This window comes from Phalaenopsis equestris, unplaced genomic scaffold, assembly GCF_001263595.1.
Source record: "Phalaenopsis equestris unplaced genomic scaffold, ASM126359v1 Scaffold000155, whole genome shotgun sequence".
NCBI classification, from domain to species: domain Eukaryota; kingdom Viridiplantae; phylum Streptophyta; class Magnoliopsida; order Asparagales; family Orchidaceae; genus Phalaenopsis; species Phalaenopsis equestris.
The window spans coordinates 157,470-184,280 of NW_018164597.1; the positions used below are offsets into that span (position 1 = coordinate 157,470).

The 26,811-nt window shown below is 33.6% G+C and overlaps 1 protein-coding gene across 1 annotated transcript in view; it reads right to left on the reverse strand.

Moving 5' to 3' along the window:
• LOC110021978 (mediator of RNA polymerase II transcription subunit 27) overlaps nt 1–26,811 on the reverse strand; it is a 55,028-nt gene that overhangs the window by 26,705 nt on the left and 1,512 nt on the right. Inside the window, exons 2-7 of the mRNA XM_020720723.1 lie at nt 25,340–25,505; nt 2,137–2,617; nt 1,649–1,708; nt 1,495–1,563; nt 1,094–1,137; nt 769–1,023 (exon numbers count right to left, since the gene is read on the reverse strand). Of these exons, the coding sequence (XP_020576382.1) occupies nt 840–1,023; nt 1,094–1,137; nt 1,495–1,563; nt 1,649–1,708; nt 2,137–2,617; nt 25,340–25,505 (1,004 nt within the window). The 3' untranslated portion in view covers nt 769–839. The remainder of the gene's footprint in view (nt 1–768; nt 1,024–1,093; nt 1,138–1,494; nt 1,564–1,648; nt 1,709–2,136; nt 2,618–25,339; nt 25,506–26,811) is intronic.

A 26,811-nucleotide genomic window follows, 5' to 3' on the forward strand; every position in this document is an offset into this window, starting at 1 on the left:
TCAAGACAGTACTTTGCCATACTATACTTCATGATTCGTTGATTGTATTTGCATATTTATAGGCATCAATTCTATTGGCATACAATAGATTTTGTTCTGTCATCATTAATAATGACATCTACATAGTATACCGGCTATGAATTTAATGCTTTAGCAATCCCAGAAATTTATATATATATATATATATATATGAGTGTATGTGCCGCGTACCCCGGCCTGTTGGTTGGCATCCTCGGTATAAGACCCCTTAGGTCAGGGTTTCGACACGGTTGGCCTTAAGGAGGTGGTACTCGAATTGTTAGGCACATTAGAGGTGGCTGGAGGCTCATATAATAGCTCGTATAATAGTCTCTGGTCATTCCTTTAAAATACATATCTACATCTATCTATCTATCTCTATATATATATATATATATATATATATATGGCAAGCCTTATCTTCTTTACTTTGATTTGCAACCTCCATGGCCAATTTTTGCTTGATTCACATATCATATCTAGCTCGACAAGCAACAAAGTCCTCCTGAAATTAAATGCATGTTAATCATAAAATTAATTGCTTTCAAGTATTCTATTAGAGTCTTTCATTTCTTTTGATTATCTCTCTGAAGCCCAATATGATGCAAACACGAGGAGACAAAAATTTTGCTAAATGGCAATACAAGACTTCAATAATATAAAATTTATTACATGTTAACTTTTGAACCATATCATATGACAAACATAAATACTATCGCCATAGTGAAAGAACGAGCTAATACTACTTACCTTTTTGTGAAATTTGCAGTCAAGAAACAAGCTGAACAAAATTTGTGAAAGGATTAAGCATCCGAGCAGCATCATGAATCATCAACAGAGCACCCAATATGGTAGGCAAAGACAAAATCACAACCATAGCCCATATCAGATGAAGCCAACTGGTTTCGGCAATACTTCGATGCAGAAGCATTCCTATAAGAGCGACGCACAGGAGGTAATATTAAAGCTAAGGACTCGTCCATCACCAATAATCGCTCACATTTACTGCATAAAAAATATAATTTAAGATTTGATAACAAAAGAATAATTATGAGGTATGGAGTGCAGGCATTACCAGCAGACTTTTGTAAATAAGGTTTGGTAGCTGCAGATCCAGCGCTGCAAAGGTCAAAATGTTACACATCACGTCATATTATCAACATATTGTCATGGCAAAGACCATGGAAATTGCAACGAGTCTAAAAAATTATATCAGAAATCTTATATTTAGCATGTATAATCCATACATTTTTAAGGTGAAACATAATAGCAGAATTATTTAAAACAAAAAAAAATTACATGCAGTAGTATGATTAAGAGGTTATATCAGAACTCTTTTATTCAGAAGTAAATCGCATATATAATGAATGCATTTTCAAGTTCAGGGACGACAATAAAATTATTTAGAAAGTATATAAAAAATATTACTTTTCAGATAAGACATGCATTTATATAGAACAGATCAGATATAAGTACCAAAAGAAGCGATAGCGAGGTATCCATGTTAATACTCTCAAAATATTGCAATGCCTTATCAGCATGCTCCTGCAAGAAAGAAACGCAGATACTTCAAACAACAGTAACAACCATCCACCAACATCAATGAGAAGTGACAAACTGTAATCACTACCGTAACATGTCGAAATACATGAAAAATCGACAAACCTCTAGCATGAACATAGCTGCCACCCTACAAAGGAAATTAAGGAATTTAATTAGAAAATTAGGTCAAGTAATTTTTAAAATAAAGGTCCACAGAGATATTCTGAAAACAATTCCGGTACTGCCAAACATCTGTTCATCGTCTATAAGTTCTATCACAATGCAAAAATCAATATAAGATATAAGTATGTCAAAAATAATGAGCACCATACAAAATGTTAGATGATAGTTTTTCAAACATTAATGATTTTTCACTTTTCTTAAGTTTAGGAATGAGTAGATGCAGCTCACAAAAAAAGAGAAGACCAAAAATATCAGTGAACTAAAAAAAAAAACAAAATTAGGCAAGGAAGCTAAACAGTATTTTTTTAAAAGATTATAAATAAATTATTTCTCTAGTGAATGCATATATTCAAATCAGACATGTCCTCAATTATGGCCCTTTAAGAACACTACCTCGTTGGTGGAGAAAAATGCTACTGCATCAGGGCTCAGGGATCCTGCCGGATGCAATGAAACTACAGCTCTGAAGACAGAAGGTGCAAGCAGTTCAATAACAGCAACCTGATCTTCTGAAAGAGAGGCAGTATTTCCTAAAACGGATGTTGAGTTGCAACTACTTTGAAAGCTATATTCATTTGATGAGTCAATCAAATGATCATTAGGCAATACTGATAATGAAGAAGCTCTCTTCAACCAGTCAAGGCGCTGATATGTATAGATTCTGACATCAGGAGCTACAACTAGTAGGCTATTAATTATGTCAGATAATGTTCTCTCTTCCCTAAGTTCATCTTTATGTCCAGGAAGTAATTCCTGGGAGCTATGAGGTTTTTTAGCAGCGCCTAGTTCCCCCTGAGTATATTGTGTAAATGCTTCATCCTCCAAGTGGGGGAAAAAACGCCTCTTCTGATCAGTGAATGCCTTGAGAGCTAACCTGCCAACGGCAATAAGATATAGATACTGCCAGCATAATGGGAAGAAAATGGTAATAAAATTAAGGGGCATTTATATACATAGCACACAATTCTAATGTATTTACATATCTAAGACCCATACTTTAATATTTACATTCAAAGCACTCAAACCTTTAATATCACATCAAAAATAACACCATCAACTTACTTTTTATAAGTAGAATGCACGTTTTCATGCATTGGTTTCTCACACCAAAGTATTATAAATGTAAATATGAAAGTTTAAGTGTAAGATATGTAAATACATAAGAATTGTGTGGTATGTATGTAAACTTCCCTAAAATCAAAGATTAAATTTAATGACATCAAGCAGTTCCAACCACTTCAAAATGAAGCAGAAACCAAACATTTTCTTCGATTTAGTAAATACAAACCAGAGAAGAGAATAAGAAAGTAATTACAACGCTAGATTCCCTTTCAATTTATTCAAGAAAGATGATGAAGAATTAGAAAGGTTTCATTCTTCATAAGAAAAGCTTCTTCTCTTCTGCCTTCAAGACCTTTCTCCAATTTATAGATTATAGCGCTCAATGGCAACGTCAGTTTTAAAGCTGAACCTCAAAAAGTTCTTAAACTATTTGAAATTAGTACGATCTTGGCAGGTTAAGTCACTATTACTAGACTGGATCAGGCAAAGAAGTCATGATTCGAGTTCAATTTCAAAAATTTGAACTGTCCCAGTTTAAAATGTGATCAGGTGCAAGTACTATTCTAATGATTTATTCATATATATTGAAACGATTATAGGTTCCAAGAAAATAAGCATTTAAAGATAGTGTGCATGATTGTATGATCGCATGAATTCTGACAGATAATGATGTTTTGCTTACGAAATAAACAATTAAACAGTATTGACCTTGGTAAATCAAAAATAATTTCATAATTTTAGTTTGATCATCTGTTCTATCCAAGTTAAGCAAGTATACTGCATCGTATTCAAATAGTGAAAAGTGAGTATTATGATTTTAAAACCTCATTATCTTCCTTTTTTTAAATTATGATTTTAAAACCTCATTATCTTCCTTTTTTTTTTTAAGTTTTATCATGTAAAAGGTATCAATATTCTAAGTTTTGTTTTGGATCGCTCGAATTAATTTCCACTGTCTTCTTTGTTTTAATTCCCAAAAATTTGTATTAGAGTGTGATTCTCTGAAGTTTTTAGTTGGAGTTGGAGCAATGGCCGACAAAGCGAGGCCAAAGATGGAAAAGTCCAACGGTTCGAACTTTATTTTCTGGAAAATGTAAATAGAAGATTTATTGTATTAAAAGAAATTATATTTATCATCAGAAGGAATCACCAAAAAGTCATAATTGATGACTCTGAAAGAATGGAAAGTGCTTGATCGAACAGCCCTAGGTTTAATCTGTATTTCATCATTTGTTGTTTTCAACATTGTGAATGAAAAAGCTATAGTTGATCTCGTGATTGAACTAACAAGAATGTATGAAAAGAAATTGGCTTAAAAGAAATTTTTTCTAATGAAAAGATTGTTCAATATAAAGATGGGATCGTAGTTCAGTGATTGAGCACTTGAATAACTTCAACATTGTGACTAATCAATAGTGTTATGCTGGCATCAAATTCAATGACGAGGTCAGGGCACTGTCAATCTTATCTTCATTGTTAAACAATTGGAATGAATTAGTAACTGCGATGAACAGTTCTTCAGTAACATTAAGTTAAACTTTGATAACATTGTGGCGTTAGAGATGAATAAAAAAGTTTGCTAGAAGGTGACCGGTGAAGCTTCAAATTCTGCCCTGAATATTGAAAACAAAGGAAGGAATCTAAACAGAAACACGGGCAAGAAAAGATTCAAGTCCAAGAGAGGAAAGTTCAGGCCATGGAGAGGGAAAGACCTAGGTGAATGTTGAAACTGTGGGAAGAAAAGTCACTTCAAGAAGGACTGCAAGGCAACAAAGGTTGGTGATAAAGGTTCATATAGGAAGCTCTCTACAAAAGTCTCCACAGATGAAATTCAATGTGACTACCTTTGTTTTATCCCTAGATATTGAATTATGGATAGTGAATTCAGGTGCTTCTTTTCATGCTAGCCCTGAGAAAGAGAAATTCAAAAATTACACTCAAAGTAATCTAGAAAATGTGCATTTGGGAGATAACAAGACTTACAACATTATTGGAAAAGGCGATATTGATATAAAATTGCCTGAAAGAACAATTTGGAAGCTCAATAAAGTTGGGCATGTTTCATATTTGAAAAAAAAACTTGATTTATGTGAGTTAGAATGCACAAACAAGGTATGCGATTATTTTCAAAGATGATTCGTGAAAGGTGTCCAAAGGAGCAATGGTGATGGTTCGAGGCAACATTGAAGGCACCCTTTACCTGATTAAGATGTCTGAATCCATTAGTGTTAATGGAACAAAAGGTGGTGTGGCTCACTAGCTCCATAGGCTTGGTCATAGAAGTGAGAAATGTATGAAGTACATCTTTTCTAAGAAAAAAACTCCCCAACTTAAAATCTATAGATCTAAATTTTTGTGAAGACTGTGTTTATGACAATCAAAATAAGATTATTTTCTTTAAAAGTGGGTAAAAGATAGAGTTAGTGTATATTGATATATGGATCGGTCTATTGGAGGTTCTCAATACTTTGTCACTTTTAGTAATGATCACACCATAAAGGTTATATGAATATGATGTATTATAGATTTTTAAGAATCGAGACAAACTTGAGATTTAAGTGTCTCAGATTAGATAATGGTGGTATGGTGATCAAATATTCAGAAATTATTGTGCTTCAAAGGGAATCAGGCATCAATTTACTCATCTAATGACACCAGAGTAAAATAGAGTTGCATTTGGTTGAATAGAACCATCACAGACCGTGCTAGGAGTATGAGATTGCACGCAGGCTTTCCAAAATAATTTTAGGCTGAGATAGTGAATAGTGCAATTTATATAATCAATTATGATCTGTAAGTACCTTTGAATAAAAACTTGCATGAAGAAACCTGGAGTAAGAGGTGAATCTATATCATTTGAAAGTATTTAGTTCATAACATGTTCATATTGATACAAGATTCAGGTGTAAGTTTGATTCAAATCTGTCAAGCGCACTTTCATTGGATATGACTCGGATGAATTTTAATAGAAATTTTTGGACTATCGGATCAGAAATTAAACAGAAGCAGGGATATAACTTTCAACGAAATAAGAATGTACGAGAATAAAAACAAAACTCATAATTGTTCATCAGTTACATTTTAAGAGTTTTTCAAATATGTTGAGATAAAAGATAATGATGATCGAGAAAAAAGAAAAAGTAAATGTGCTCAAGTTGAAGAAGCACAGGAATTTCCTCAGAAAATTACTACTAAAGTTAAGAGGTCTAGTAGAATCACTCGATCAATAGAGAGGTATTCTCTTTCTTTGTACTATCTATTACTAACTGATAGTAATAAACAAGAGCACTACGAAAATGTCACTCAAGTTGAATGACGATATGCAATCACTAAGATCAAATCAGACAAGGGATTTGGCAAAATTATCATAAGACAAAAAAGACATTACACAACAAGTGAATTTACAAGCTAGACAAGGGATTTGGCAAAATTATCATAAGACAAAAAGACATTACACAACAAGCGAGAAAGAAGAGTCAGAAGATAGCAAACACTACGAGGCAAAACTTGTTGTTAAGTAGTTTCAACAAAAAGAAAGAGTTGACTACATTGAGATATTTTCTCCTATAATGAATATGACAACAATCAAAGTTGTGTTGAGCTTAATAACAAAGAAAGATCTACATTTGGATCAAATGAATGTGAAGAAAGTCTTCATAAATGGAGACTTAAAAGAGGAACTATATGATGCACGATATGGATACCAAGTTTCAAGAAAAGAAAACATGGTTTTCAGACTAAAGAAAAGTCTTTATGATTTGAAACAGACCCAAAGTGGGATAAGAGATTTGACATTTTTTTATCAGACAATAGGTACATGAAGTGCCAAGTTGATAATTATTATTTCATCAAACATTTTAGTAATTAATATATCGTGCTTCTTTTGTATGTAGATGATATGTTAATTGCAGGAGCAAATATGGAGAAGATCAAGGACTTGAAGGAGGAATTATTAAGGGAGTTTAAAATAAAGAATTTAAGTTCAACCAAGCAAATCATCAGCATGAGAATCAATAGAGACGAGAGTGTAGGTGAATTGAACTTCTTAGACTGAATATGTTGAGAATGTCCTGCACAAGTTCAACATAAGTGAAGCAAAAGCAATTTTTACCTCCTTAGGTATTCACTTCAAGCTAACTAAAGAAAAATTGCCCAAGTCTGAAGCAAATCAAACACAAATGAGAAAAACTTCGTATACTTCAGATGTTTGAAGTTTGATGTATGCAATGTTATGTACAAGGTTGATATTGCACATGCAGTGGGAGTGTTAAACAAGTACATAAATAATCCAGGAAAACAACATTGGGAGGCGGTGAAGTAGATTCTCAAATACTTGAAAAGATCAGTCAATAAAATACTTTGATTCGGCAGTGTAGGGATTAATCTACAGGGATATGTTCAAATCAAGGAGATATTGATGGTAGAAGAAATACAACGGATTATATTTTCACATTAGGGAACATAATAGTGAGTTGGATTTTCAAATTACTGAAGATTGTTGCAATTTCAACTACAGAAGCTGAGTATACTAAGGCTAACAAAAAGATAATTTGGCTGCATAGCTTTATGATAGAATAAAGCAAGAGCAAGAGATTGGAAAGATAGTATAAGTGTTATTCATCTAGCAAAGAATGTTGTATTTCATAACAGGATATAGCAAATTCAGCTAAGATATCACTTCATTCCTTCTCTCATAGAAAATAGTCAATTGTCTTTCGAGAAGATACACGCAGTTTAAAATCCTACAGATATAATGACAAAAGTCGTTACAATTAAGAAATTGAAGTTATACTTAGCTTAAGTTAGAGTTTAAGAAGATTAAAACCGGGGGTTGAGCCACATTGCTATGAAAATGGTACATATTTGAAGGTGTAGGATCGATGCAATTAGCCTCCGAGTGATGGATTATTAGATGTAGAACCTGATGGTTGGTGCTCAATGCTTTACTCAAGCAAGGAAATAAGCATCTCCTGTATCAAGGCGAATCGGGCGTCCTAGACCTAGGAGCAGAGCCCTAAGCCAGTTCAGGCGCCCCAGCATCAGAGCAAGCACTACTGCATCGAGCCAGACTAGTTTCAAGTTTTTGAAATGGAGCGCACAGAAACCCCATGTTTGGGTGTGGCGCCTAGATGCTTATAATTGAATTTCTACAGTTCGAGATTTAAATTTGTGTTTCTCAGCGTGAAGGAGCGCAAGCAAGTGGATATCCTCTGCGAGAAATGCAACGGGTGAGGAAAGACATTTTGTGAGTTCCAAAGTGTAGAGAAGCTAAAGTGTGTTGTGATATATACATTTTCATTCTTTCATAGTTGATTTCTTACTGAGGTGTGGTTCTAAGATTTTTCTTATTCTCAGGTTTTTTCACATTAAATCTCAATGTTCTTGTGTTTTTCAGTGTTTTTTTGTGTTTACTTACTTTGTGTGTATTTGTTCTAAGTTTTTCTTCAGATCTCACAAATCGATTCCCGCAGTTTTTTTCATTTTAGTCCGCAACATAATCGCACTTTGCTACCTCTTCGGAGGTCCAAACCCCTAATCAGCACCACTTAAACCCTAGAGTCAACCTAGGACTAGTCTTGTGGTGTTGTTTGTTGCAATTTCTAATTTCCACTATCTTGCTGCAATTTCTTATTTGATGTTGGTATAATTTTTGCTTTTCATGGTGTATGGTTACGTTTCAATATCAACATGTCTTAAAAACTAATCTTACTTTGTTTTGTTTTGTTTAATTTAATGAATAAGTTTAAGATATGGCATCAAATTAGTCATGAACATCTCAACTTTTACCCTAACATTTAGGACAAGTCATATGTTGGAGTTGATGGATCTTTTCTTACACTAGAACCTTTGTCTTCAGGTAGTTAATTATCCTTTAGAGTCACCGCTTAGAATGTACTTCTCTTTAATAATGTATCTTAAATGTAAATGTGAAGTCCAAGTTCTAGAACTTGGCTCAAGAGTCCTAAAGTTAGGATTTAGATGTGATGCTTGTGTATGTGATATTGGAGTTCAAAGAATATCATGTGTGAGGGATCGTAATAAAGAGTTGTTGATAAGTTATTTTTATGGTTCAATCAATGTGATAGATAGCTACGAGTTTCCAAAAGAAAGCATGCTAGTAATTCACTGGAGAAAAAAACTTGTTTTGCTCAATAATGATTTCATTATTAACATATCATATTTTGACTTCTTCCATAAATAAAATTCATACACCAAGTATTGGAGCAACTTGCTATGCCACATAGGATTTGTCTAACTTCCCATCTCACTTGCGTAGTACGCTCACATTTTAAAACATAACCGCCACGAAGTGACTATCCTAGTCGCATACTTAGGTTAGCCAACCTCTTAACTAATTAAGTAAGCATCTAGGAAACTAGTTTCATTAATTTTTTCATTAATTTTAATCTAAGTTGCCAACATCTCAAATATTTTTTTCTTGAAGTTTGGTTGATTTCAAACAAAAAGTTATACGTTGAATTACATATCGAACCGAGCAAAAATTACCTCAATATTTCAAGATATTGGGTTAGAACATTGGCTCCTGAGAGTACCTCTATTGTGATGTCTTGGCTACCAAGTTAAGAAGCGAAACTAAATTCCCAGAGTGAGATGGACAATGCATTTTCAAAAATAGTGACATGTTATGTTCACTGGAGCAAGTTCTTCAAATGTAATGAGATATATTTTTCAAATTTAAATTACTAGAGCAAGTTCTTCAAGAGTAATGAGATATATTTTTCAAATTTAAATCACTAGAGCAAGTTCTTCAAGAGTAATGAGATATATTTTTCAAATTTAACACAGATTTTTCCAAAAAAAAAAAAAAAAAATGATAATAAAATGCAAAAAAAATTCAACTCGTATGAAATTTTTAAATTTACAATATTTTTTCTAAGGGGCAATACCCTTTTGCTTTATAGATAGAATCAATGTTTTAAGAGGGGTTGTTGGACGAGACATTTTAGTTGTTACAGGGCGAGGCATAAAACTTAAAGCGTCTGGCGTAAAAATTATGTCAATTTATTTTGCCCTGCGAGGTAAAAGAAATATAAGACATAATTATTAAGAGAAAAAAATAAGAACTTATACTCATTTAATTTCAGAACAAGTCTTCTATGAATAAAATATTCAAGATATTGACATAAATACACCATAAAAAATGCATTAAAATTAATTAATAACACTGCACATTAAAATTAAAAAAAATTCATGTCAAAATTTTCATTCAAAATAACCTAAATGTGGATTTCACTATAGCAAAAATATTTCACTGTAGCTACAGTGAAATCACTATAGCTAAAGTGAAATCAACGCATTAATTCGTGCATATGTTTCTAGGCCAGGTCTCCGTGCGATGTTTCTATTTCTACTGGCCCACAGGAGTCTTTGTGTGCAACTGATAAGGGATGAGTGCGGGCCCGACAAGTGCAGAATTTCGGCTGCTCTCTCTATGTGTGACTAGAAGATGAACGGAAAGAGGGGAGGCGGCTGGATCAGCAGCCCTTTATGGGTTTTCTGCACCTGCAAAAGAGAGACGTCAAAAACTTCATTTCCTCTCTGCGTTCATCTGGAAGATGAACGGAAGGGAAGGATGAGGTGGTTGGATTGCACGGCCCTATCAAGGCTATTTGCGCCTGCAAAAGAGTACGAAAAGAGGCGATTGAAACGAAATCGGGTAGGTCTAAGTCTTAGCACGATTAAAAATTTTTTTCTTTTTTTAAATAGACGGGGGCGTAAACCACGGTGGGGGTCTAAAATTACTTCATAGGCGTAAAAGACCTGCGAGGGCGTACGCCCCATGAGGATCACGCCTCACTGAGTTGGGGCGCTTTACCTTGCACCTCGCCCAAGGGCATTTTTTAAATAGACGGGGGCGTAAACCACGGTGGGGTCTAAAATTACTTCATAGGCCTAAAAGACCTGCGAGGGCGTATGCCCCATGAGGATCACGCCTCACTGGGTTGGGGCGCTTTACCTTGCACCTCACCCAAGGGCCCGCCCGGGGCATGCCCCATTAAAATAGAGGATAGAATCACCTTTCAAAGTTCGTGATACTTCATTGTCAATATATGTTTGAAGTTCAACTTGCCCCATTACAATACATGGTTATCACACAAGGGTCCAAGCATTTTGAGTACTATTTGATGAGTTATCATATTAACTTTTTGAAGAACGAGGCAGTCAACTCGACAATGCTTCTCATGAACATTCGCATCAACTTGTCTTATCACTCATCTTTTTTAACTTCTTGTAATGATGCTTCAATTAAGAGTTCTTCCAATACCTCAACAAACGTTTGCAAGTCTTCTTCATTATAATTTCTCCAATCAGTCAAGTTCTTTATAGACGTTTAAAGCAAGGGCGGCTCTAATTGTGTAAGTTATACTCGATAGCAAGCAATGCCTCAAATACATGAGACAATATGAAGAAAGCTGACCAATCATCGAAGAAGCCATGATATTAAGGGTCCTTAATATAGATGGATAGCATCTCAGTATACTTGCTTTTAACACCATCCAAAGTAGATTTAAAAGTTGCTTTTTTGTAGCGTGCCTTAACCATTTGTCATATGACGCCATATCGGAACAAACTTGAGAAGAATCAATTGATTTTCATAGAATTCTTTTACTTGTCAAAAAATTAATCTTGTGAATTATGATCAGCATTGGAGGGCCACAGAGACAAATAATGTACGAGAAGTTGCAATAAACAAATATGTAACTGAAGCAAGAACCTTGGCTTCAATTAATTTTCAAAATAATCAATCATGACAAGTATACATTTTAAATGAATTTAAAGGCTCGAGAAGATCAACATTGTAGATAGCAAACATCCATAAACTAGAAACAGAGTAGAGTTTGTGGGAAATCATTTTCAGTATTGACCTTAAAATGATATTTCTGCATTACTAAGTCTCTGTTCTCAAACTCATCATTTATTTGGTTGACTAATGATTGATGAGAAAATGGTGCCATGTTCGACACCAATACCAGAAGTTTATTAAAAGATAATAACTGAAACTTTATATTAAACCTAGTTATCAAAACTACAAAAAATATTTTGACAGCCTAAGGAAAAATAGCTTTCATATGGACTTTTCAAAGCAACTCTAACTCACTGGACTCCAAAAGAGCCATCTACAAAAAGAAATAGAATAATTTGTTTTCAATCATGATCTCTTTATTGACTATTGGTTGCATGAAGTCAACCGAAATATCGTGCATATGTCGTGATAATCGTTCTCATCATAAAGGAGAATAGAAATTCGATTAATTCAACTATCCATTTCAGAAGATAGCCTAAGGGATTCAACTTCGACAATATAATATCCAATGGATGGTTAGCGTTGACTTGATAGAACGAGCTTATAAATAAAGATGAAGTCATTGAGCAGAACTGACTAGCGCCCATGTCAAATTTTACATTATGGGGCCTCAATCCAGCCCTCGAAGATTTTTGTTGGCATGCTAGATTGCAATAGCTTCTTTCCATATTCTTTGGTTAGGATAGAACTAAATGCCCTTCGGTCATGCCAAGGCAAAATAGCAAGCCATCAAGAGCTTCGAATAAGAAGTAGAAAAAAGAGAAGCAATTTTACTTCAAAGTTTTAGTTGGATTTCTTTGGGATTTCTCACTGTAGACATCCCATGGATGGCTTTGACCTTATTTGTATTCATCTTGAAACCTTAAAAAATAAGAGGAAAAAACCCCCCAAAAACTTCCCAAATGTGTTTTCGAAGGTACAGTTAAAAGGTGGTGTTGGTGTATTTTATAGTTTCTAAGAGAAATGAATGTCCCTTAAAAGACTAAGTGTTGGGCAAATGTTTTGCTTTTGAAAATTAGATCGCCAACATTTACTTCAATGTTTTTACAGCTTTGATCTTATAAGACTTTGTCCAGCATTCATGAGAAAGCCACCTTAACATTCTTCAGCCTGAATAGCATGACAATGTCGTAAGACAATCCAACACTAGTTAAATGCAGTCTTCTCAGAATTTATTAGATGCATTTGAACTTCATAATAGCTCAAGAAGATAACAAGCTCATGACTAAGTAGCCAATAATAAAGTTGGCTGAAGTGTCAATTTGTAGAAGTGAGCAGAAATAAGGGGGATTGGCCAAGCTCAACTATGTATAGTTGACGGAAATCCTCTATTTTTCACGTGATTTTCACACCATCATACTGTCTAAGATCTAGTCCAGTTTTTGCACCTCCAAAATGATGCCAGCCTCCTTGAGCTTCAAAACCTCACCATGAATTGGTTCAACCAAATTCCTATCAACTTGATGAATCATTTCTTATAGCTTTGACTGACTTGAAATGTTAAATTGATGAACAGTACAATGATATCAAAACCTAGCATTTCAGCTATAAACCAAGCAAAAATGCTAGTGTTCAATCAGAGGATTGTGAAAAACTATTCCTAGAGATTTAGGTTGAAAGAAGTAGATGCCAAAGTACAAACCAATTGTTTTCATCAAAAACAATAACTTCTTTGTTGGTCTCAAAATCTTGAGCCTTCCTCCTCTCTAGATTTCAAGTTTCAACACATTGTCAACAATCACCTTGAAGTAGCACGACTAAGATTGCAACACATCTCCTTGGACAATGATGATTGAGCATTTTGCAATGAATTTTATTACAACGGTAAGTGAAAATGGCTACCTTAAATGTGTTGAGAGACCACTCAAACACTGCATTGTATGTTGTGAAGGTGTGTCGACTATGATAAAATCGGTACTTTATTTATCGCATTTGCACCACACACCAAGTAATGGGAAATGCAAGTTGTCTTTCGGACTACTTGTGCCAGCCAAAGGAACCATAAAAAAGCCAGCAATAGTACCTTAAGATTCATATGATCAAAAACTCAAGCCCCGTTTGGGGCGGCAATAGAGTAGCGGCGCAAGATTTTACTGTTTGGGGCGAAGGAGCATCAGCGGTGAGGCGCGTTTAGACTAAAACGTGGGCCGCGGGTTTGACCTCGGGGCCTGCTTTTCTCGTTTGGATTTTTACGTTGGTGCCCTCTTTCTCATCCGCCCTAACCCTTGTGTCGAACTAGAAAGTGAAAGCTGTGATTTGTTGCTCCTCTTCCTCCTCTTCTCCCACATTGCTCGCGCTCCCTGGTTCCTCTTCCTCCTCTTCTTTGGTGTTTCTCACGCTGCTTGGTTGCTCTTCGTCCTCTTCCTCCTCTGATCCCCAACGGTAAGCGCTTTTTCTTCAACAAATGTGAATGCTTGTTTGTTGGATTTGTGATGTTAAATTTGTAAATGTTGATCGGCAATACGGATGTGTAGTATGAATGTGAATGTCAGATGTTAGATTGAATTTTTGGTGGCTCGGGTTTAGTAAATTGTAAGAAAAAAAAATTTTTGAGGATGTGGCTTGAGGATGACAGTAATCTAATGTTTGATAAGTTTGAGTGAAGGTCTATATTGGTTGTGACATGATCATTGATGTGAATACACATCATTTGGGTGATCTGCATTAGGATCTAACAAAAAAAAGGAAAAAAAAATTATTATGGATGAAGCTTGGGCATTGAAATTAGATTATTCTTATTGTTCTTTTCAGTTCTTGGTGTTGTGGCTTGGACATTGATGTGAATACATATCAATTGGGTGGTTGTGGCTTGGGGTTTCTTCAGGTGGGCTTATAGCGGTTCCCATTTTGATATAGATTACTTTTATTAATGACCTTTTTATTGTTGTTCTTCATCTTTCAACTTTATCTAATTGGGCAAAAGTATTTAAAAAGTGGCTTCTTGAAATGAATATAGTTGTAAACGTTAGAAATTGTGCTAGCAGAGAGGATGTGGATGTGGCTTGGTGTGGTTATGGCTTGGGTTTGTGGATGTGGTTTGGGGTGGCTTTGGCTTAGGGTTGTGGATGTGGCTTGGGGTGGATGTGGCTTGGGGTCGCTGTGGCATGGGGTGCTGTGGCATGGGATTGTGGATGTGGCTTGGGGTGGTTGTGGCTTGGGGTGGTTGTGGCGTGGGGTTGTGGATGTAGCTTAGGGTGAGGGTTTTGTGTAGGCCTGAGTTGGTGGTTGTAGCTTGTTTGCTAATATTCATGTTGTTTCATTTTGACAGAAGTGGTAGAGTACACTTTCTCTTGTGTAGTTTTGTTCACTGATCTTGTCAATGCTCCATTTGTTGTGGTTGTGGCTTGTGGTGAGGATTTTTGTGACAATCTTTTTTTTATGATTGTTTTTTTATATTGTAGTAATATAAGGAGTAATAAAACCAAAGAGACTTATACGCCAGTATTGTGGGAAAAATAAAAAAAATAATAATTTGTGATATTTGTCTTAAGAAGATCGATCTGGGAAACAAGCCTATTACTTATTTCAATAAAAAATGGTGGCAAAATATTATCAAAAAATTCAAGTAAAGTACAGACAGAAAATAAGACAAGACGCAATCGAAGAACAAGTAGGATCAACTTAAGAAGGATTAGAAAATTTGAAAGGAATTGAAACAATGACCAACGGGCTTGAGATGGGATTCGGTCAAGTGAACCATTGATACTCCCGATGAGTGTTGGGCAGAAAAACTTGCGGCAAGCATTTTTGACATATTCCCTTAATTTGGTCAATTTCATTTTTTTTTTAATTGAAGTGTCATTTATGAATTAATAGGTGGTGCCCACTGCAAAGAAATTTAAAATTTGTGGAGTTGAACCTAGGTTGGAGAAGCTGGATCGAATGTTCGGAGGTATTGTTGCTACAGGCAATTATGCATGTACCCCCAACAAGGCAAGGTTTGGTGGTACCCCAAGAACTTGGGAGCCCAGCGATCAGGTGATTCAAAAAAAGTCCCCAACCCGAGCAGCATGAACTTGAGTCTGCAACTCGTTTTAAGCGTCTGAGGGTTGAAAATAAAAAGAAAGTTGGGGATACTTTCTTTAGAAGCCAGATATCACAGGTGGTGTCTTCTTGTAGCGCTAAACCCCACACACCTCATGCAAATTCTATCGAGCAGACCCTGGAAATTCTGAATGAATCTAGAGAAATTTTTGAGGTATGTTAATCCTGAAGTATGTCAATCAAGGGGTTGTTGTTGTTCAAAGTTGTGGTCTATGGAAAGGCAAGAAAAATTATTTTGAAGTCCCTGTTAGGATGACTAGAGAGAAAATTTTAATTTTTAATGCTTAAGCTCTTAGTATAGAATATTAGAGGTATTGTTGATATCAATGACTTTAATCGTCTTTTTAATATTATTAAATCTCACAAGTTATCTTTCTTTAAAATTCTTAAACCTAAGATGACTTCTCATAATAATGAGAAGTATATGAAACATTTCAAGAATTTTAATGCTTTAGCTAATCTTAATAATAATATTTGGTTTTTCTGGCTTTATGTTGTTAAAGTGGATCTTCTTATTAATCATAATCAGTTTCTCCATTTAAAGGTTTATTTTGGTAATTTGTCTTTATTTGCTACTATTGTTTATGCGGGTTGCACTAAACTTGATCGACTTGATCTTTGGGCTAATCTTGCCTCTCTTCGATCCATTTGGAATGAGGCTTGGATTGTAAGGGTGACTTTAATGTCATCCTCTCTGTGATGTAAGAATCCGAATCAAACGCTTATTACTGATTTTAATGATGTTTTATTGAATGTTGGACTCTTTGATCTTGGTTATACGTGCACTCCGTTCACTTGGTATAGGGGTAAGGTTTTTGAAAGGTTTGTTAGGTGTCTTGGTAATGAGCATTGGATTAAGGCTTATCCTGTTTTTTTTTGTGACTCATCTGTCTAGTATTTGTTCTGATCATGCTCTTATCTTGATTACTGTTAATCTGAATAATAGATCTCATTTTTATCAATTTAAATTTTTAAATGTGGCCTTTGCATGAGTCTTTTTACAATTTATTAAAGATAATTGAACTTGTGAGATCCTTGTTAATCCTGACAAAAGGTTATGGTTTTTGCATAAACATCTGGCTAATAAACTCCGCAGCTGGAATAGGGATTGTTTTGAGAATATTCATTTTATGATTTTATCTGCTGATGTTAATTTCAAGACTCTTGAAAAATTTTATTATGATGATCTTATTGATCATAGTCTTTTCTTGGCTGGTCGAGAGACACTTGTTACGGCCATTAATATGGAAGATGCTTACTTTAACAAAAGGCTATGAGTCAATTCTTTGTGAATGGGGAACGTAATACTGCCTTTTTTCATGCGTTTATTAAGAAACGTAGATTGTTTAATAACATCAATAAGATTAAGAATGACCAAGGTATAGTATTTTGTTCAATTGATGTTATTGAAACTTATGGGGTTAAGTATTTTTCTAATCTTCTTAATAGTGATGATAGTGAGCTTGTTTTTATTGATATTTCTCTTTGTTGATGATTGTATGATAGTATTCATAATATTGTTGAAATTAAAGTTGTTTTGGACAGCATTGATGATAATAAATCTGTCGTATCTGGTGATTTTTTAGTAACTTTTTATTAAAGTTGATGGGATTTTATTAAAGAAGATCTTATTGGAACTGTGCAAGATTTCTTTACAGGAATAGATCTCCCCAATAATTTTAAAACTTCTAACCTTATTCTTATTTCTAAAGATAATGCGGGTCTAAGTTTGGATGCTTATAGACCTATTAGTCTTAACACTGTGGTGTCTAAAATTGTTTCTAAACTGGTGGTTCATAATCTTTATACTTTTATGGATAAACTAGTTTCTGAGAATCAATCTACTTTCATTAAAGGTAGGTTATTGGTGATAATTTTCTTATTGCTCAAGAATTATGACTTGCTATTGACAATAAAGGGAGAGGTAATTTTATTTTTAAAATGGACATTAAAAAAATTTATGATACTCTTAAATGGGAGTTCATTATAAAATTGTTTTATACTAAAGACTTTAATATGGCTTCTTGTAATATTACTAAGAGAATCTTGGGTGGTAATTTTTAATTTGTGCTTATCAATGATAATAAATGTGAGTTTTTCAATTCTACCAGATGCCTTAAACAAGGAGATCCTCTTTCTCCTTTTCTTTTCAAAATGGCTTTTGATTATCTTTCTCGGCATCTTAATAAAATTTTATAGAGGTATCCTAGTATGATATACAATGATAAAGGGTTGTCTGGTATTAATCATTTAGCATATGCTGACAAACTTATTATTTTCAATAATACTTCTAAAAGTGCTATTAAGATTATGGAAGAGTTTGGAGTATTTTCAAGATGTTTCAGGGTTTATGTTCAACCCCAACAAATGTAATTTTTATTACTCTAAGGGAGTTACTATTCATAAGAAAAATTGAATTCAAGATTTCACTAGTTATGCCAAGAATGATCTTTCTATGGTTTGTTTGAGTTTCAATTTAGATAAAGGAAAAAAGAAAATTACATCTTTTTTATTCTATTATTGAAGTTAGAAAGAAGATTCTTTCTTAGAAAAACCTTCTTTTTTCTTATGGTGGCAAGGTAACTTTACTTAAAATTATAATTCTATTTATTTGTTTAATTTATGTTTCATGAAGATGTCTTTAGGCATATGTAAAAAATTGAAAGGTATCTTTAACAAATTCTTATAGGCTGATAAAGATACTAAGCTACATTGGATGTGTTGGAATAAGATGTGTAAACCAACCACTAAAAGTGGTCTTGATTTTCGATCTCTTTTGGATGTCATGCAGATCAATTATATGAAAATGTTGATGAAGTTTCGTAATGGCAATTCTCTCTGGGCTAAAATGATGAAACAGAAATATTATGGATTTGATCATCTTTAGGCAATAACTAGAAAATCTCATGAGTCTTATGTTTGGAAAGGTATGATTGATGTGACAAAATATACTGAAAAAAAAACTTTGTTGGAATATTCGTTCGGGCCTTCGCAATTTTTGATATGACGATTGACTTGGACAAGATCCTTTAGATTATTATTACGATGGTCATTTTTTATTATAACTTGATAGTGAAGGATGTTTAGACTGAGAATGTCTGAAACATCTCTCGGCTTGTTGAGTTAATCAGTAAGAAGGATATTATGCAAATTGTTAAAAATCCTATCACTATAGGCTATGACTTTGTTAAAATTAAAAGTAGTCTAGGTAAATTTGTTTCTAATATTTTTTCTCAATCTCTCATCTTCTCTAATGATTTAGATATTCATTATGCTTGGAATACTTTGATAAACTCAATCAATCTTTTTTTTTTCTTTTGGAAACTTTTACATAAAATAGTACATACGGATGATATTTTAAAATTTAAAGGTCTTCGGTTACTTTTTATCTGTTATCTGTGTAAGAATCATGAGAAGTCTCTGAAATATTTATTCTCGGATAGTATATAGAGGGTTATCGCCAACACCTCTCGCTAGTCGTCCTGGGAGAGCCATGAAGTTCATGAGATCGATGCAGTTCCTCCAACAGATAAATGAATATTTTCTGGCTCATGTGGAACAATTGGTAAATCAGTTTGGGTGGCCCGCAAGCAACTCCCCAACTCATTTGTCCCCAACATATAATGAGAAGTATATGAAGCATTGACATAATGAATGTTTCAGGAACTCTTCATGATTCATAGACAGATAACAGATAAAAGATAATAGAAGACCTTTAAATTTTAAAATATCATCCGTGGGTACTATTTTATGTAAAAGTTTCTAAAAAAAAGACTGAGTGAGTTTTACCACAGTATTCAAAGCCCAATGCATATACAAACCATTAGAGAAGATGAAAGACTTAGAAAAAATGTTAGAAGTAGATTTATCCAGATCATCTTTAATTTTAACAGAGTCAGAGCTCATAGTGATAGGAATTTTAGCAATTTACATAGCATCCTCTTACTAATCAGCTTAACAGGTCGAAAGATGTTTTACTCATTCCCAGTCCAAATATCATTCACCGTCGAATTAATATCAAAAGAACCACCGTAATAATCAGCTAAAGGACCTTGTCCAAGCCAATCGTGATACAAAAAACTGCAAAGCCCCAAACCAATATCCCAGCAAAGAAATTTTTCAATACATTTAGTCACAATCATATATTTCCAAACATAAGAATCCTGAAATTTTCTAGTTAAAGTCAAAGGATAATCAAATCCACAATATTTCTGTTACATCATTTTAGTCCAGAGAGAATTGACACTACGAAACTTCATCCACAACTTCATATAATTGATATGCATGGTAAACAAAAAAGATTGAAAATCAATGTCACATTAAGTGGTTGGTTTACATATCTCATTCTAGCACATTCAATGTAGCTTAGTATCTTTACTAGTCCATAAGAACCTGTTAAAGATACCTTCTAATTTTTTACAAATACCTAAAGGCATCTTCGTGAAACATATAGTAAATAAAGGAATAGAAGTAAGTATACTTTTAAGTAAAGTTACTTTAGCACTATAAGAAAGAAGAGGATTTTCCCAAGAAAGAATTATATTCCTATCTTTATCAATAACAGAATAAAAATATATAATTTTCTTTTGTCTTTATCTAAATTGAGACTCAAATAAACCATAAGAAGATCACCCTTGGCATAACCAGTGAAATCTTGAATTCAATTCTTCTTATGAATAAAAACTCCTTTAGAACAATAAAAATTACATTTATTGGGATTGAATATAAGCCATGAAGCATCTTGAAAATTCTCCAAACCCCTCCATAATCTCTTAATAACACCTCTAGAAGCAAGACAATTCTTTATCATTGTGCAACATTCTAGGATACCTCTCAAAATTTTTATTAAAATGTCGAGAAAGTAAATCAAAAGTCAAAATGAAAAGAAAAGAAGAAAGAGGATCTTCTTGCTTAAGACTTCTTATAGAATTGAAAAAATCATATTTATTACCAATTATAAGCACAGAGTAAAAATTATCACACAAGATCCTCTTAATAATACAAGAAATCATCTTAAAGTCTTTAGCATAAAGCACTTTCATAATGAACTCCCATCTAACAATATCATAAACATTTTTAATGTACATTTTAAAAATAACATTACCTCCCCTCCCTTTTTTGTCAATATCAAGATATAATTTTTTAGCAATAAAAGCATTATCACTAATAAACCTACATTTAATGAAAACAGATTGATTCTCAGAAACTGGAATACTATCAAGAGCAATGTTAGCGGCATACATACAATTTTCAGCAAAGAGAGACACGTCAATAGAAGCAAGCTCACAATCATCGAATACTATCAAGAGCAATGTTAGTGGCATACATACAATTTTCAGCAAAGAGAGACACATCAATAGAAGCAAGCTCACAATCAACGCTATTAAGAAGAATAGAAAAATACTTAACCTCATAAGTTTCAATAGCATCAAAGAAACAAAGTACAATACCTTGGTCATTCTTAATGTTATTGATGTTGTTAAGCAATCTACGTTTCATGATAAACACATGAAAAAGACAGTTTTACGTTCTCATTCACAAAGAATTAACTCATAGCCTTTTGTTTAAAATAGTTCTCTTTCATGTTAATGACCGCAACAAGTTTCTCTTGAGCAGCCAAGAAAAGGCTTTGATCAATAAGATCATCATGATAAGTTTTTTCAAGAGTCTCTAAATTATCTTCGACAGATAAAATCATAGAATGAATATTTCCAAAACAATCCATATTCCAGCTGCGGAGTTTATTAGTCAGATGCTTATGCAAAAGCCATAACATTTCGTCAGGGTTAGCAAGGACCTCACAAGTCCAATTATCTTTAACAAATTATAAAAAAGTATCATACAAAGTCCACATATTTAAAAATCTAAATTGATAAACCTGAAGTCTTTTATTCAGATTAACAGTAATCAAGATACGAGCATAATAAGAACAAATGATAGACAGATGAGTTACAGAAAAAACAGGATAAGTCATCATCCAATGCTCATTACCAAGAAACTTATCCAGCCTTTCAAAAACCTTACCCCTAGATCAAAGTGACCATATAGCCAAGATCAAAGAGTCCAGCATCCAATAAAGCATCATTAAAATCATTAATAAGCCTTTAATTCAGATATTTACCTCCTTTCTTCTCAGTAATATAGAGGATGGCATTATAGTCACCCCCCCAAAGATCAAGTCTATCAAGTCTAGTGCAACACGCATAAACAATAATAGCAAAGAAAGACAGATTATGAAAATAAATATTTAAATGAAGAAATTGATTATGATTAATAAGAAAATCAACTTTAACAGAATCAAGCTAAGAAAACCAAATCTCATTATTAAGATTAGCAGAAGCATGAAATGTTTCATATACTTCTCATTATTATGAGAATTCATCATAGGTTCAAGAATACTAAAGAAAAATAACTTGTGAAATTTAATAATATTAAAAAAGACAATTAAAGGCATTGACATTAGCAATGCCTCTAATATTCCACACTAAGAACTTAAGCATTAAAAATTAATTTCCTCCCTCTAGTCGTCATAGCATGGACTTCAAAATAATTTTTCTTGTCTTTCCATATACCACAACTTTCAACAGTAGTAACCTCAGGATTGACATACCTCAATTCACGGATCCATATACCCCAAACAACGACTTTGATAATAAGGCAACCAAGATACCATTCTCTCTAAATCTATGACCATGGGAGTTCTTCTGGATGACATTTGTTTTGTCAATGTTTCCGACATACAAGTTCAGTATTAATTGTATAGAGACAACAAAGATCCTCTTATTTCTAGCCCCGGCCTTCTTATAATGACAGATTATACATTTATTTTTACTGACTCTGAGATCTCGCTTTCATTTTTAACTTTATCTATGTATTATTATTGTTCTTGATACTTTTTTTGTTATTGTAAATACGTCGTTGCAACATTAATAAAAATCTATTTTTGTTTAATAAACTCTGGTTTGGTAGGAAATATTAGTTCAAGAAATAAAATAGCTTTAGAAAGCAAGTTTTCCAATATAATTTACCGTTTTGATTTCAAAACTAATATTGCAAGAAAATAACTAATTGATATTATAATTTTAATTTTTTTTTGCTAAGTGTTTTGTGATGTATAATTTTTTATGTAATATATTGAACTCGTGAGTTTTTCAAACTTTTTGAATTTCATGCGTTGTTATGACTGTGTTAATTCTGAAAATGTTAACTTACATATACAATATGTATGGAAGAGCAATCGGTTTTTTTTTTTTCAAAAACAGTTGTAGTACAGTTGTTACATAGTTGAACGAACAAGATTCTGAAAATGTTAACTTACATATACAATATGTATAGAAGAGCAATCAGTTTTTTTTTTTCAAAAACAGTTGTAGCACAGTTGTTACATAGTTGAACGAACAAGCAAACACAGTTTCACACACAGCAATTTCCCTGCAACAGCTTCTTCTGCAACTGTTATGTAGTCGTTGCATTGTTGCTTCATCAAAAAACTATAGCTACCCTAAACAAATGCTTAATAGACTCCAAACTATTAACTTTTACATATGTCTTAGGATTACTATCAAATATAACCTAAAACACGTGACTGATATTAAAACATCGGTATAGCTGTTCGTGATCTAAATTACAGAATTGTCTGAGGTGAAAAAGTGTCTACTCGCTTCTGACTGACACTCTCCCGTCAGCCCAGTTGTTGTGATTGAAATTTCATAATTGTCTGGGGTGGTAGGTATCTACTCACCCTTGACCAATACTCTTCCATCGGCACAACGGTTAGTGTTCTAAATTTCACAATTTTCTGAGATGATAGAAAAACATTTACATGCGCGGGAACATTAGCATCTCTTACAAGCATCATAAGAGAGTAAACTTATCTTAGCATGCACATACAAGCATTCATGTAAACAAGATTGTCATTTCATTCTTTAAAACATGCATTATTTTCTTATTAGACATCTTATATTTATCTATCAATGAATAAATGAACTTTTACTAGAATCTAAAGATCATGTAATAATCTAATATATGCACTTCTACTGGAGTCTACAGGTCATGTAATAATATGACATCTAAAAAAACTATTGTATTACTATTTATGCAAAATAGTCAACATGCATGCTTCATATAAAACAATATGAAAACTTAGCTATAGTTTAAATATTATTGTATAAATCATAAATGAGAAAAAATTTAAAAGCAAGAATATGCATTCATACGTGAGAAAAATTACTACAATTTAAAAACATAATTACTCATCATAATCTTATTTTTTATCTTTGTTCTGCTTGAAATCTTCCTTTGATTTTACAGTACTTCAAATCTACCAATTCTTCATTTAAAATTTAACTTTAAAGCTACAATCTTTAAATTGAAATATACATATTTATTAAATTAGATAAATAAAGCTTAAACTCACCTAATAAAAGTTATTTGACTGATCGATTATATTCTCTCATTGTCTTTAATTGATTGCTTGTCAACTTAATCCCTGTTATTAATTCATAAGAATTAACATAAACTAACAAAATCAAATTAAACATTACCGTTTGCTTTATACGCTTGGCTCAGCCTCTCTCCTACACTAAGCCCTCGGTTTCCCCAGCACGCAGCAGCCACTCAACTTCAGCCGCTCCTTTCGCACAAGAAGCCCTCGACACTTTCTCCTACATGCAATGAAACCCTTTGTGCATGCTTGGTTTGCTCAATCATCCCTTCCCGCATGAAAAAGTCACGTGTGCTCCTTTCCGGCTCGAAGTCGCGGCTCCCTCACCTCCTCCTTTATATAGGAGGAGCATGTGTCTCCTAAACACGAAGCCGCTCGGTGCCTCCGCCCAAGCTCGCAAAGTCTTCCTTGCCTTAGATGGACGCAAGCAAACCCATGCTACGAGGCCTCCTGCTGCTCCTCCTTCACTCTGGTCTCTTTCTCGTTCTCTCTCACTCTTGTTTGAATCAACTCAAATGAGATGTTCGCCTCCTAAATAGAAACCACTGACAGCTATGCTAGAACCGACATATCAGATACAAAAAAATTTTAAAAAAAATTTATTTATACTGATTATTACACTAATATAGGCATTGGCCATGGTCAACAGTACATAAAAGAAAAGCACAAGATTTGTCTCAATGTAGTTTGTGTAGTAAGTCAGGATGTAAGATGTTTGCTAGACAAGAACTGTGGGTGAGTGCTTTATGAGTACTCCTGGCAGGAACCTCAAGAAAGCCTGAAGGGAACCAACATTAAACAGGCGAGTACCCTGGACGAATAGGAGAATTCTTCAGAATGAAGTGTGACTTACCAAGCTAATCACTTCTAAAGTCCATTAGGTGAGTTGAATGTTGGATCGACCTAAACATAGCTGATATAGGTGCATACATACAGTTTAGTGTTGCATTTATTATTTCATGACAACGGCATACAAAAGTGCCAATGCAACTAAAGGCGTCGAGGACGCAAAACTTCTTACAAATTCCATAATTACTTTTCTATAAGTTTGGGAGTGAATATACATAGAATTTCATTGAATAATAACTGAAATAAGTTAACTTTGATAAAAAAGCACATTAGAAATTGGAACTGAGTTCATATTTATAAAATAGTATAAAGCTTGTCAATTCACATACATAAAATTTAAGTTACTTTCCATAAAAGAACTATCAAGATACCTGGTTCTATCAACTGCAGATGCACCAGCTTGGCCAGCAAGTTGACGTTTCCATGCATACGCTACAACAGCACCATCCGGACAAACAAGGGGCATATGTAAACCCCATGAGTTACCTCGTAATTTAACAGATCCATTCAAAACTCCAGAGTCTTCCAATTGTTTTCCTAGCAATAAAAATAAAAAAGTTTTATAAAATAGAAAAATCACTAGCACCACAATAACAGATATGTTGGTTTCTTTTAACATGACAACAATCTCTCCACAACTAATTCCACTCATTCTTTTTTAAATGTGGGCATGGGCATGTGTGGGCTAGCTTAAGATGACAAGGAAACAACGAAATTTTTAAGAAAAAGAATTTACTTCTCAACTCTTCACAAACCAGCTTTTTGAATCATGGCATACTGAGCTTAAAACTTTGATCCTTTTAAGGTAAGGTTGACACTGTATAAATCACGTCATAATAATGTACGGCCATCTAAAATTCTTTATTGTTATATGCATGCATATTTTTCACTAACGTGTTATTATTGACAAGTTTTGAAAGCATCTATATTTGTTTAGACAGATTTCTAACTCAAAAGTAGAAAGTATCCTACAATCTTAGAAAATGTATATAGTGCGAGGGTCACTATTTTCTATCCACTAGTACCATGATATAATTGTTTCCGAAAATGATTATTTTTTCAATCTATATCCAACAAAATTCACTCCTAGAGAGGTTTACCAAAAAAATCTTCATGGCATGCTGCACAATAGTAAGCCTCTAATTTTGGTATGCTGATTTTATTATTCATATTGATTTTCATTGTTGTCAAAAACTACCTGCGTTTCTTAAAAGTGGGACTTTAGAAAAAAATGTCCAAGGGTCATGATAGTGTGGAAATTGAACGAACTCTTGTTATCGTAGTCTCCTCAAATTCTCCCCATGACATATCTTCATATCATCGCATTAGCCTTATCCTAAATATTTGTGTTAGCTATATAAATCCTTGATTTCATTTGTCCTCATTAAGCGTTGCATGAGGTGTTAAATCTATCTTTATGAATCTTCTTGAATGGATTTTATCCATGATACCTTAGATCAACCTATTTTTACTCATAATCATTTGACACTAATTTCATCTACCATTTCATCTTTTATTGTACATATCCACACCATCAACTTATATTTCAACTAACTACTTTAAAGAGAACACCACGTAGTGGGATAAAGGCTCGTTGTTGTTGTGTTGTTGTAACTACTTTAAAGATACCGTATTTCAATCATCCCTACATTATAATCATTTCATAGTTTATCATTTCCATTTTGTCACATGTTCTATCTTAGCATTCCCACTTCGGCCACATCGAACTTAGCAAGCAATCACACTTTTACCACCCAGCACTTAGATCAATATAACATAGCTAGCCAAACTGCAATTTTATAAAATTTCTCTTTAATTCTTGATGATATTTTCATATCACTTA